Raw genomic sequence first — 14,021 nt, 5'->3', positions numbered from 1 at the left:
TCTGTGTGTGTCTGTGTGTGTGTGTGTCTGTGTGTGTGTGTCTGTGTGTGTGTCTGTGTGTGTGTGTCTGTCTGTGTCTGTGTGTGTCTGTGTGTGTGTCTGTGCGTGTGTGTGTGTGTATGCGTGTCTGTGTGTCTGTGTGTGTCTGTGTGTCTGTGTGTCTGTGTGTCTGTCTCTGTGTGTGCGTGTGTGTGTCTGTGTGTCTGTGTCTGTGTGTGTGCGTGTGTGTGCGTGCGTGTGTGTGTGTGTGTCTGTGTCTGTGTGTCTGTGTGTGTGTCTGTGTGTGTGTCTGTGTGTGTGTGTGTGTGTGTCTGTGTGTTTGTGTGTGTGTGCGTGCGTGTGTGTGTGTCTGTGTCTGTGTGTCTGTGTGTGTGTCTGTGTGTGTGTCTGTGTGTGTGTGTGTGTGTGTCTGTGTGTTTGTGTGTGTGTGCGTGCGTGTGTGTGTGTCTGTGTCTGTGTGTCTGTGTGTGTGTCTGTGTGTGTGTCTGTGTGTGTGTGTCTGTGTGTCTGTGTGTTTGTGTGTGTGTGCGTGCGTGTGTGTGTGTCTGTGTCTGTGTATCTGTGTGTGTGTCTGTGTGTGCGTGTGTGTGTCTGTGTGTGTGCGTGTGTGTGTGTGCGCGTGCGTGTGTCTGTGTGTCTGTGTCTGTGTGTGTGTGCGTGTGTCTGTCTGTCCCTGTGTTCCTGTGTCTGTCCCTCTCCCTGTGTCTGTCTGTGTCTGTCCCTCTCCCTCTGTCTGTCTGTCCCTGCCCAGCCACGGGCCTGGCGCTGCTTTTATACACAGGAACCTGAGAAAGAACTTTTATCTCTTAACATTGTGTCGTTCCCACACATGATTAGTCGACTAATTCTTTCCTTCCATTTAAAACGGCAGTGCTCAAAAATGTCAAATGTCATTTTTTTCCCCCCAGATTTTACTTCATTTAATAACTGACATCACTGGGATGCAGCGTGGCCAGGGGGGCATTCCCACTCCCGAGCACCAGAGCACGTTTTGGCAGCAGGTTTCCAGCCTTTCAAGAGGACCTTGCCCCAAAATGCAGGGGTTTTGTCCTAAATGCAGGTGGAGACTGCGTGTGTGCGAGGGTGGATGTGGAGAAAGTGATTGATAGTGGTAAATTATTGCTGAAAGCAGCCAAACTAGGATGATGCCTTGGGCTTTTGATCCTCGGGGGAAGCTGGAAAGCCTGTGAGGTTCTTTTCACTTGATTTTATTTTTTTTTTCTTTCCAGTTTTGCTCTTCACAGCTCCCATGTCTTTGAGGCGTGTTAGATGATGGCCTGTGTGAGCCTCACCGAGGCCAAGGGCAAGGTCCTGCACCGGGGTCGGGGGCAATCCCAAGCACAAGCACAGGCTGGGTGGAGAGTGGGTTGAGAGCAGCCCTGAGAGAAAGAACCTGGGGCTGCCGGTTGATGAGAAGCTCAACATGAGCCGACAAGGTGCACCTGCAGCCCGGAAGGCCACCGTGTCCTGGGCTGCATCAAAAGAAGCACGGCCAGAAGGTCGAGGGAGGGGATTTTCCCCCTCTGCTCTGCTCCTGTGAGACCCCCCCTGCAGTGCTGTGTCCAGTTCTAGAGCCCCCAACAGAAGGAGGGCATGGAGCTGCTGGAGAAAGTCCAGAGGAGGTTCGTGAGGGTGATCCCAGGGCTGGAGCAGCTCTGCTCTGGGGACAGGCTGGGAGAGCTGGGGCTGTTCAGCCTGGAGAAGAGAAGGCTCCGGGGAGACCTGAGAGCACCTTCCAGTGCCTGGAGGGGCTGCGGGAAAGCTGGGGGGGGGGGGCTTTTCACAAGAGCCTGTAGCAGTGGGACGAACACACGCTTTTAAGCTCAAAGAGGGTGGATTTAGCTTAGACAACGGGCAGGAAGCGCTTCGTGTGAGGGCGGCGAGACCCCGGCCCAGGCTGCCCAGGGAAGCTGCGGCTGCCCCAGCCCTGGCAGTGTCCCAGGCCAGGCTGGATGGGGCTGGGAGCAGCCTGGGCTGGCGGGAGGGGGTCCCTGCCCGCGCAGGGGGGTCGGAACCGGCTGATCCTTGAGGTCCCTCCCGGCCCGGGGGGCTCCGCGACCCCCCCCGCCCCCGCCCGCCGCCGCCAGGGGGCGCCGCGCGGGCCCCGCTGCCATGGCAACGGCCGGCGGGGCGGGGCCGGCTCCGCCCCCGTTGCTAGGGAACGAGCCGGCGGGGCGGGGCGGGGCTGCTGCCGTCAAGGCGAGAGGCGAGTGTCGTAAAATAAAGCAAAAAGACACCCTCCCCCCCCCAGGGCGATGCCGTGAGGCGGCGGGGCCTGCGGAGCCAGCGGGCCCGGCTCTCCGCGCTCATATGCCCCGTCCCCCGGCGGCCGCCTGCCCCTCCTGCTCCATGTGGGGTCCGGGCAGGGCTCTCGGCTTCTCCTCCTCCTCCTCCTCCTCTTCCTTCTCCTTCTTCTGCTATGGCCCGGAAAACAGTTAGCAGGAAGCGGAAAGCGGCGGCGGCCGCTGCCGCGGGGCTCCAAGGGGAGCAGGTAGGCCGGGGCTGGGGGGAAAGCGCTCGTCGCCCGCCTGGTGGGAACGTGCCGGTGTCCGGGGGGGGGGCAGGGGTGACCCTGAGCGGGCCCCGCTGCCCGGTCGGGGCAGGGAGGACGGCCCGAGGGGGGTCCCGCTGCCTGGGGAAGATGGGGGGGGGGGGGGGGGGGGGGTGTGAGGGCTCGGCGGCGGGGGGTGCCAGGTGCGGTGGAGCCGATAGTTCCCCCGCCCTGCTCCTGCCCCCCGGGGCTGCTCCGCGGCCCTGCCGCCCCGCGCGGCCCTCGTTGGGTTTTAGCCGTTCGGCCCGTAACCGCCGGGTGCTGCGGGGGGGTCCCCGGGCCGGGGGATCAGGAGGCCGATGGACGGCACGGTCGGTACCGGGTGGCCCCCACGGCGGCGGCTCTCGGGACTGCCCTCGCCTCTCTCTCTCTCTCTCTGTCTCTCTCGGGCTTCTCGGTTTCCTCTTGGCGCCTGAGTGGTGCAGAACTGGTGTGGGCTGGTTGTAACATCGTTGCGGTGTTAACTTCTTCCGTCAATGTTTGCCTTTGATTCTGTGTCGGTGAAGGCCGTGTCGGGATTTCTGAGTCAAGTCTTCCGGTGCGATATCCCACGGGGGGGTCTGGAGGACTTCAGTAGCTTTCTGAGAATGTCTTTGAATTTAGAAGGGTGGTGGCTTAAGTTTGTTCTGCTTCCTCTGTGTCATCTCCGTGTCGGTTTTTCCACAGTATGAGTGGGATCACCCGGTTCCCAAAAGGAAAAGACTCCCCCCGGTTAAGAGGTCTCTGGTGTACTACCTGAAAGGCAGAGAGGTTAAGTTGCAGAGTGAGTCCAGCTATCGCCGCTTGTTGCACGGATACGCAGCCCAGCAGCTTCCCAGCCTCCTGAAGGAGAAGGAATTCCACCTCGGAACCCTGAATAAAGTGTTTGCCTCCCAGTGGCTGAACCACCGACAAGTGGTGTGTGGGACAAAATGCAACACAGTAAGTGCCACCTGTTTCCCTTCCCTCTGTTAGTTATTCCACGTCCAAATGGTGCCTGCCGTGATCAAGCTACATAGACTGCCAAGGAAGACATAGATATAACTTTATATATATAACATATATAAATAACTTCCCTAGAAGTTCTTAGAAGTGGAGTCAAAATCACACACAACTGATCTTGGAGGAAGGTGGTGCTTAATGATGCCCTGTTCTCATCTGAAAATACGGTGCTGAGCAGGCGGCTGCAAACCCAGACCTGTGCCTGGATGCAGCATCTGTCCTAATTTGCACGAGGTGACTGACATCTGTTTGTGGGATGGAGGGCAACCACGGGGTTGGACCTTTCTTCTTGTCCCACAGGTGGACAGTTAATGACCAACACTAGCTTTGCTCCATGGTAGCTGTCATGCCTGGCATAAGTTGCTACTAAGACTCTTCTTTTCTTAGGCTCTGTGTGGTACAGTTGGTTTTATGGATGGTTCTGTGCTGATGATTCTGAAAAGTTACTACAAAGTTAAACCCTGTGGTTAAACTCCAAATATTCGCCAGAGTAGCTAGAAATGTTCCAGGCTTAAAATATTAATATCAGATTTTCTGGATTAATCCTTGCTTGTTCACTTAGTGTTGTTTTTGTCACTCTTTGTTTTCAGGGTTCAAGTAATTTCTTTTATTTCTGTACCTTTATGTCCTTCAGCAAAAATCAAAACTTCTTTAGGCTCTCAAAATGATGCTTTGGATTTGAAACGTTATAGGGGAATATTGAAATTATGTCCCATGAGATGATTAATAAATGGAGGCAATCACACTTTTTAGGTAGTATTCTCTCAGTTGGAGTAAATAGCCCAATTTCATGGGCTGAGTTTGCAATTTCTGCAAGGAAGTTCTGATTCAATTTGTGCAAGATCCCAAAGTTGTTATATGCAGGTTGGTTAGTGCCACCAGAGTGAGTTGAGTGTTGTAAGGAATGTGTAGGTCAAGCAGCTCTTAAAGCTCAAAGTTTAACAGCTGGTGTAATTTTTTTTTTCTTTGCCTTGAGTTTTTTTTGCACAGGAGAGAAAATCCCTGACTTGCAAGGAACAGTGGTAGATTATTTTATTTCAATTTCAGTTGTTCTTTTATTAATCGTGGTCACACAGCAGGAGGCTTTCAAGCAGTAGCTCTGAAGAAGCCAGACCTACAGGTGCAAAACCCCCAATCTTTTCAGAAGAATGAGCCTGAAATAGAAGTACTCTGCAGCTTTTTCCATGTGTGTTCATCTCCCTGGCAGATCAGCAGCCAGCACTGCTGCTCACGGAGCAGCTTACAGGAGACAAACTCCTGCCAAAACACCAGCTCTCAGAAACCTTGCTTATCCCAGTAAGATTGCTGCATGTTTTATAGAACTGCAGCAGTTTTGCTGTGTTCTGTAACTTGTGCATTTCCTGCCCTGCTGCAGGGAAGGTAAGTGGGCAAGTGTATTGCTAACACAACCTGGCAGAAAGTGGTTTGAGACCCAGCAGTTGCAGAACTGAAGAGGGGTTCAACCATATTGTTGCTTCCGCTGCCTGTTCTGCAGTGAAGTGTATGATTCCACAGCTAAGCTAAACCTTACAGGTGGACCTTGTTTTTCATTAAGCAAAGTACAGTGATTACAAAAGAAGTCACTTCAGCATTGTGAAAGATTGTGTATGAATTATGAATACTGTAAGAGCTTTAGCTTGGTTGCTTTTAAACTCTAGACTCTAATTGTGAGATTTGCTCTCTCATCTCCTGAGTAAGCGACCTAATAAAGAATTCCTTTGCTGATTCTCATACAATGAAGTTGTGACATTTGAGAGTAAATGTAAAACAACTTGGTTGACTTTAATGGGGTTTGCTGCAGTGGAGTTGTGTGTAATTAAAGTGAGTGCAACAGAAAAATAGAAACCATAGCAGTTACCTTAATCAAAGCTTGAATGTGGCATTGAGAGCTTTTAGCATTTAATTTATAATTTGCCCTTGGCTATGCCATGCCTGAAGGATTCACCATTTTTAATAAAACAAAAATACACTCCAGTCATAAAAGAATAGGTTTACTTTTAGTCACTTAGCTCTACTAATCACCAGAAACGCTGAAGAGAATATGGAACACTCTGTCAATTGCTTATTTTTAATTAGGGTTATAACTGGTTTAGTTTTTTTTTTTAGTAACCTTTTTTTTCTTAAAAATACGCCTGTTGGTTGTGTGTATGAAATAACTTGGTTTTGAGAGTATCCTGGTGCTCACAGCTGTTAATCCAATGTTTTAGTTTCTCAAAGGTGTATGCTTTTTCTGATAGAGTTAGAATTATGGAACCTATACAAGTATTCAAGTGTCCAGGGATTCAGACATAGTCACGTAAGTGGCCTTTTCTGAGATAGGATTCATGTTTGCAGGAATTTCCTTGATCTTGTACAAAAGGGACTTCTTAATGTTTCTCAGATTCAAATAAATGATCAGGCAGACCTCTGAGAGATGCAAATGTTTAGAGTGTGTCACCATGGCATGTAAATAACCAAAGTCTGATACCAAGAAGTCTCAGAAGATACTGTCTGTAATCAACATCTTCTGTTCAAGCTTCCCTGAGAAGCTTTGGGAGACAAGCTCACAGCAAACAAAAACACTGAGCATGAGATAGCTGAAGTGTTTTTGTTGTGTTTTTTTTTCTCTCACAATTTTCAGGAAGCAATTAAGAATAAAGCAGCTTCTAAAAATAAGCTCCATAAATAATTTTGCACCTTCTTTTGTTCCCTTACTTCTATATATATTTTCAGGAAATAATTTTTTTTTGCTAATTGTGAAGTTCAGGATGAAAAAATACAAGAGCTGTACATCATTCCCTAAATACAAGCAGCTAATTTGTTTCCAGTTCCTTGAGAGCAAAATTACTTCAAATAAATGTATTTCTTTTTCTCAGGCAGCACTGATAGGTATATTTGCATTTAAAAACTTCTTTACTGAATGCTCTCTTCTGGTTTGTCAGGTAGGTTTTCCAAGGCATGAATGGGTTGCTTTCTGAATACTAACTGATTCCTTTTCTATCTCTGGTAGATCCATGTGTTGCCTTGGATGCCCTGCTGTAAACCACCAGCTGTCGCTTCTGCTAAGAGACTTGAAATTTGTTTGAGATCCCCTGTCTGTTCTGTGCCTCTCTTACAATTATAACCTAGTCTTATAGTCCAGGGGTTGTACTGGTGATGGATACAATGCACAGCTGCTCTTCCATCCTTCATTGTGGACCCTCTATGGGGAAAATTATTTCCAGTTGCTTTGCAAGTTAACGTATCTTCTGGCTTTGCACCTGTAATGAAAAACCCACAAGTCTGCTTGTTTCTGATTCCAGGAGAGGAATGAGAAGTGATGCCCCTGGAGTTTGCCACTGTACTCAAATGGTCACTAAACAGTGACAAAAAGTCAGAGTAACGAAACATCCGGTGCCTACAACTGGCACTCCCATTCACCTTTTTTTCAGTGGTGTATGAGTTAACAGCTAGATGTTGATTCTTGTCTCAGGAGTATTTGGTTCTCTGTCCACAGCATGGGATAACCATGTCTGTCTTTGGAGTCTCGTGGTTTTTGTGGGTGGTAGAGATGCACTTCAGCAGGCAAAGTCTGGCACTTCTCCATCCTTTGCCATTTGTTGACATGTGATAACAGTCTGACAGCCTCCTGAAATGAAACAGAGGGCAAGACACAAACAAAAACTGGCAAAAGTGATTTTGGCAGTGAACAAATTCAGTGACATCAAAGTGTATGCCCACTAGCTAGTAGTGCTTTGGAGTTTCATGGCAAGGTGGAGTGCCTGATTACATGTGGTCTTGTCTCTGGAAATGTAAGTTCTGAGTCAGTCAATTTGCTGGCTACTTTTATTGCTGCTTACTTCTCAGATGTTTTTTTATATTCTGGATTGTTTAAGAGGATTCTGGATTGTTTAATCCTTCTCTTAAGGAGGATGTGAACGGCCATTACCCACTTGTGTCACCTGTACTGCACAACCTGTGAGTAGGTTTTGTGCTGAGATTTGTATGTGTTAGTGCATGGCTGATGCAGTTGACAATTTTCACACTCGGAAAGTGATGGCAGTCCTTGGCGACTGTAAAAAGGGAAACATTGCATTCATTTTTAGAAAGTGTAGAAAGCAGGACCCTGGGAACTACCAGCCTATCATCCTCACCTCGGTGCCTGGGAAGATCATGGAACAGATCCTCCCCAAAGCTATGCTAAGGTACATGGAGGATAAATAGATTATTTGAGACAGCCAGCATGGCTTCACCAAGGGCAAGTCCTGCCTGACCAACATAGTGACTTTCTATGATTGGAGTGACTACATCAGTGGACAAGGGAAAACCAGTGGGTGTCATCTATCTGGACTTCTGTAAGGTCTTTGACACTGTGTCCCACAACATCCTTCTCTCTGAATTGGAGAGATAAGGATTTGATGGGTGGACAGTTTGGTGGAGGAGGAACTGGCTGAGTGATGGCATCCATAAGGTAGTGGTCAACAGCTCAGTTTCCAGATGGAGATGGGTGACAAGTGTTGTCCCTCTGTGGTCCATGCTGGGATCAGTCCTCAGCACAGGAAAGACGTGGATCTGTTGGAGTTTGTCCAGAGGAGGGCCACAGAAATGATCTGAGAGCTGGAGCACCTCTCCTATGGAGACAGGCTGAGAGAGTTGGGGTTGTTCAGCCTGGAAAAAGAGAAAGTTCCGGGGAGACGGTACAGCGGCATTTCAGTACTTAAACGGGGGTGATAAGAAGAGGGGCACAGACTTCGTAATGGGGCGCATTGCGATGGGCAAACAGTAGTGGTTTTAAACTCAAAAGAGGTATATTCAGATTAGATATGAGGAAGGTACTTTTTACTGTGAGGGTGGTGAAACACTGCAACAGGGTGCCTAGACAGACTGTAGATGTCCCATCCCTGGCAACATTCAAGGTCAGGTTGGACAGGGCTCTGAGCAACCTGATCTGATTGAAGATGTCCCTGCTCACTGCAGAGGGTTACACTAGATGACCTTTAAAGGTTTCTCCCAACCCAAACCATTCTACAATTCTATATTCTGATCTCCACTGGAAAGGAGATATATGCCAGCTTGGTAGCTTAATCTTTCAGGAATCCAAGTTTCTCTGGAACTTGGTATATATTAGTGAATCTGTGTTGCCGCAGAATGGAAGAACCTTACTGCAAGTGTTTTGTCAACACAGAGAAGAGGGATTCTTAAAATCTGAGTAAAAAGCAAGACTGAGAAATGGCTGGAAATAAACAGTGCTACTCAGTTTGGCCAGCAATAGTATTGGTGTCATGACATTGTAAGCATTGTCTTGCTTTTGTTATTTTGTTATCAAAAAACATATTTGAAGGAGAACAGTGATGTAATTTTCCAGCTTTGTTGAGAGTGAAATTTTTGTGACCAGGTTAGCTGGTCTGGAGTTCTGCCATAGCAGAATGGGATGTTCCCACCTTCCTGCTCTTGCTGGTGCTGATGTGTGTGTGGCTAGGGAGTCAGCTGGATCAGCTTGCTGCTTTGTGTTCAGATGGGTTTTCTTGTAGGGTTAGTTTTCACCAAAGACAGAGATATGATCGAGTTGACCTCTCAGCTACCTGAGGACTACTTGGTGTCATAAGGATGGTAAGACTTGCTGGGTGAGGGAGTAGCACATGGGTTCTCAAAGACTGGCTTAAGCCAGTCCTGAAGTTTCATCATGTCTCTTAGTGACTGTTTTCAGGAAGGCAATGTGTTTATCTTGGGTTTCTTTCAGATGTTGGTACGAATGACAAGAATGTGTCTGTGATTTCTGAGAGCAGTATTTGAAGAGCTGGGGCACAGAGCACATCATGAGCGCTTCTTTTTGCATGAAGAATAAGCAGTCTCTTTCATGCATGTTCTTTGTGTCTTGTAAATCTCTGTCCTTCTGTAGTAAAAACATGTAGCTCAGGGTGGCACCCTTTATTTTTGTTCTGTTACCTCAAAAACAAGGCTGTCTGTTCTGCTGTTTTGTGTGCTGGGGCAGCAGCAGAGGACACAAGAGTCTATATGCTGCCTTAAAATGGCATTTTATAGGCCTGGTTTTTAATCTTTCTGTATGAAGTCAATGCTTTCATTTAAAGATGCATAGGAGGGGCACTTATATTTAATTAATTGGTGGCTTTGTTTTTGTTTTAGTTTGGTTATTTTCCCCTAAGCTATTGTCTCTGAAAGGCAGGTGAAAAAAAGGAAGTGGAATTGATGGAAGAAAACCATTCTGCTCTTAATATTGTATATAAGAGGATGGATTTTCCAGTTTAGACTCTGGTCTTTAGATTCATGGTTCCATGCCACAGTTTTTACTTCTGGCAAGTTGATTAATGAAGTTCCTTGCTTATTGAAGTGGGGCAGTTTCTTGATTAAATTGACTGTAAGCAGTTTGAAAGCAGGCCAGCCACATAGTAATTATGTGGGAGCCATTTGCCAAAATGACTACTCACCACTCCTGCAAAGCAAAGGAAGAATAAGCATACAGCTCATGGGTCAGATCATGGAGATTCGTGGCTATAAGTAGTACCTAGCCATGCCAGTCTGCCTTGATCCTTGAGTGATAGCACTTGTAAGCTGTACATCTGAAATGCTTTAAAAAAAAAAAAGAGGGAAGATGGATTTCTCTCTGTTGCATCATCCAGACTGTTTCCTTGTTAGAACAGGGTTGTCCTGCAGAGATCATGATAGCTCAGTCTGTTCTGATTTTCACAGATGAATTGTGGTCCTTGGGTTCAGGCAGATGGCCAAACCAATCCTGGCTTGGTTAAATCCTGGATGTTATTTGGCATGCTAATGCTGCCATGTTTAAGTTTTACATAAGGAAGAAGAACTGAATTAATTATGTGCAAAGCTTAAAATTGAGGGACCAATATGTATAGTTCACTGTCTGGAGGTTGGTGGGGTTGTACTGCATGCAGGAAGAGTTTGGGGGGGGGCTGGTATTTAGTTTCTATTAATAAGTAGCTGGAGAAGAAGTTATTTTGCCTACTTAAGATAAAGAAAAAAAACATAAATGTATAGTTCAGCTATTAAGAGTGCCAAGAATCTGAGTCCAGGCTGCTTTAGAGTTATTTGCATGTATACTTATTTCAAGAGTAGTGAAGGTACCCGTTTGCTTGGAAGAAGTAGACCAATTTCTGTTTCTTCTTTGGATTTATGTCATTGTATGCCATCATTTTGGTTGTGTTTGTTTAAAAGCAGTCATATTTTGTACTTTATTTACTATAATGTGTACAAAACTCTTAAAATTGTATTAATTTTTTGCATACTTAGCTGGGTGCCTATCTTGTTTCTTAACATTTCTCCTTTTTGGCTTTAGAAGTGTCTAACAAAGGTAAGGCTTCTTTTATCTTCCCTGTAAATCCAGTAAACAGAAGCCTTCTTGGCAATCAGTGGTGCATTTTGCAAGTGTGAGCTCCCAGTTTCCTGTCCTTCCCCAGATGATGCAAGAGTCCTAGCATACGAAAACAGTGCTTGCTTATTTTATTTTAGGGAGGTGGTGGTTGTTTTTAAACTACCCACGGTGTGCCAGACTCCTTAACCAAGCAAGGGGAGGAGTTACTGCTTAAAACTTGACAGCTGGAACTACAAAGCCAGTCCCTTAACTATACTTAAGTTTCTTGACCTAAGAGCAGATATTGTTCTGGTTACAGTAATACTGTGCAACGGGAGGAGGAAAGTGAGGAAATGACAAAGCAATTCAGAGGGTGATGGTAGATAAGAGTGGGGTGGAAGCAGGTGAAAGCACTGTGAGAAATGCCACGTTGCTGCTTCTGAGAATATCTTAATTTGGAAACTTGTTACAGGAAAATGATGTTGAGATTGAATCCAGGGCAGAGATGTGAGGGTCTGGTGCTTCAGCATTGCATGTGTCCAAGTTGTTTTCCTTGTCAGCCCATTTAGTTTAGAGTTTAGCTAAAGGAATTTTGCATTAGAGCAAGTCTCTTATTAACCTTGTGTAGAACTTGGATGCATGATGGTGGTGGCAGGCTGGAGAATTTGAAGGGGTTTTAATTTCAGTCCTCCTATCTGTTGAGATGCTCTGTGTGAATCTCTTACAGCTGAAGCACAGTTTTCCTAAGTCCATGGACATCTTGAGGTGTGGATGTGTTTTCGTAATTAGCACTTCTGGTGCCAGCTTTAGGACCTGCAGATGACATCTGCAAGCCTGAATCTTAGGCACCTAACTTGATTTTGTGGGGGTTTTTTCAGTAGTTGAAGGAGTATAGTGGAGGGAATTGAGTGTTTCTGCTGGAGAGAAATACTGAGGAGGAAAAGAGGATATGCGCTTACAGAGGAAGGACAAGGGAGGATGAAAGGAGAGGGAATTACTAGTCCTGATCCTGCAGAGCAGGTGTTAATTTTCAGGGATGTGGTTAGGGGAGAGGGGCTGCTGTGGGGTGTGGTGTTTTTGCCAGCTGTTGTAGGCAGTGAACTGCATCCGAAGCCTTGGGAGAAGTGAGAAGTGCCTCCCTTATACTCAGCTTGCCAGACCTCACACCTGCATACAAAATGATGAACTAAACACAAAAATTCAGTTCCTGTAGCAACAGTCATCTGTTTGTGCAAGACTGCTGCCCAGAAGAGGACTTGTTGCAGGTTGAAGGTGATGCATAATTCTAGACACAACACACAAATAGCGATGAATGGATTTCATCTTTGCCTGTAGAAAGAGTTTAACATGTCACACTTTTATTATGTTTTGATTTTACAATACTCTGCTAGTTCAGTATCTCAAAAATACTAGATAATGTGGGGAACGGTCTATCTTCTCTCCCCCCACATAAGACTAAACAAAACACACTGCTAGATTTTATTGAGGGTTTTTTTACACTTATTAAAGAACAGATCTATAATGTGTGAGAGAGTTCACCAAAAGCAACTTGTATGTGTAGCTACTCTTTGAGAACGTCTAAATTTCTCTTCCATCCTTCTAGAAATGTCTGACAAAGAATTTCAGAACAGTTTCCTTGAGGTCTGTATTTTTTAACTGCACTGAGTTTTCTCTTTTTTTGTTCTTGTCTTCTCCCTCCCAGTTCACTCCCAGAGACTTTGAGACAGTGGTTTTTGGTTATAGAAGGAAGAAACTTTGTGGTGGTGGGGGGAGAGTGGAAGGTGTTGTAGTGTAATTATAATCCTGGGCTGTGATTCTGCATCACTTTCCTTAGTGCCATGTCAGCTTCAGATCCTCCGTTTCCTTGCTTTGCTCATGTTCCATCCCCAGGACTTTCTCCCCACCGTTTTACTCATTTGACTGTTGGTACAACTGACCTGTGAACAACATCTGTGAAATTATCCAGCACAGGAACCTCCCAAATGAAAGTGCACTTTGGCAGGCAATGTAAACTTTTGTTCTGCTTTAGATTGTAAACCTATGGTTGTGTATGTTTGAACTGACATAGCTCTGGGTGTAATGATGTGTGTTTGGAGTTGAAAGGCTTTACAACTGAGTTTTCTGCCAAGAGGACAGTGACATAGAGCTACAACTCCTAGTCTTCTTGCAGGATGAGTTAGTAGCTAGACATCTTTTTCAGATGTTTGTACTGGCAGTACTATATTTAGTTACTATTCTCTGTGTATCACTAGAAACTAAACTCAAATTACAGAACTTTATATAAAGTGTCAGTTTGCCAAAGCCAAAACTTCATTACAAGTATCTTTTCTGGATGCACATGACTTGTGCTAAGCCCCTGGGGCTTACTTGCTGTTGTGAGGTGGAGTCTATTATTTGTTTTAAGAAGGAATTTATGCATTTTCAGCTGTACTAGCAGGATTTGTGGGTTCCAGTTTGAAGAAAATGTCAATTCAAAGTAAGGAGGACATTTGACCATCTTATTTGTCTTACTTGTTTGATGATGACTTGCATCTCCCATTGTTTGTTTGTTTTCGCAGTTATTTGTAGTAGATGTCCAGACTGGTCAAATTACCAAGATTCCTATTCTGAAGGATCGTGAGCCTGGCATGGTGAACCAGCAGGGGTGTGGTATTCATGCCATTGAGCTCAACCCCTCGAGGACCCTTCTGGCCACAGGTGGAGACAACCCCAACAGTCTTGCCATTTATCGTCTGCCTACACTCGATCCTGTTTGTGTAGGAGATGTAAGTGGGAGCACGTGGGGGAGGTTTATTCTGTCACTTTCTGGAATTACTACTTAAAGTGCTTAAGGTCAGAGCAGGGTTAAGATTTGGGAGTCCTGTCATGGAGAGTGAATTTCTGAAAGTCTGAACAAATTCCTGATTTCAGTTGTCTTTTTCTAACAAGGTATTTAAAATATGAGTGAGTACACAAAGACGTGAGACAATTCTGAAGGTTTTGAGTCAGATTTCTTCTTACTTGCCCTCATTCAGGTCTACTTAAAATTACTTTTTTAAGTACTAAAATGTAACAAAATCCTAAATGTTGAAGTCTAATTGTGGTGATGACCTCTGAAGCTAGTTTTAGTGAAAAAGTTATTTTGAAAATTTGAAAAGATGATACAATTTGTTCAGTTTTTCCCCTTCAGTGCAGTTTATGCATGTATTATTATTCCAGAGG

At 45.7% G+C, this 14,021-nt stretch overlaps 1 protein-coding gene across 1 annotated transcript in view; it reads left to right on the top strand.

Moving 5' to 3' along the window:
* The first annotated feature begins 2,247 nt into the window (after positions 1–2,247).
* The window catches only part of DCAF12 (DDB1 and CUL4 associated factor 12), a 35,171-nt gene continuing 23,397 nt past the window's right edge, over positions 2,248–14,021 (top strand). The window contains exons 1-3 of the mRNA XM_051642703.1: positions 2,248–2,491; positions 3,218–3,472; positions 13,379–13,585. Of these exons, the coding sequence (XP_051498663.1) occupies positions 2,420–2,491; positions 3,218–3,472; positions 13,379–13,585 (534 nt within the window). The 5' untranslated portion in view covers positions 2,248–2,419. The remainder of the gene's footprint in view (positions 2,492–3,217; positions 3,473–13,378; positions 13,586–14,021) is intronic.

The sequence above is a fragment of the Apus apus genome, chromosome Z (genome assembly GCF_020740795.1).
Source record: "Apus apus isolate bApuApu2 chromosome Z, bApuApu2.pri.cur, whole genome shotgun sequence".
In the NCBI taxonomy this organism is placed as follows: Eukaryota; Metazoa; Chordata; class Aves; order Apodiformes; family Apodidae; genus Apus; species Apus apus.
Note: the sequence above shows the minus strand (reverse complement) of the source record. Positions and strands in the feature narration are given on the sequence as shown.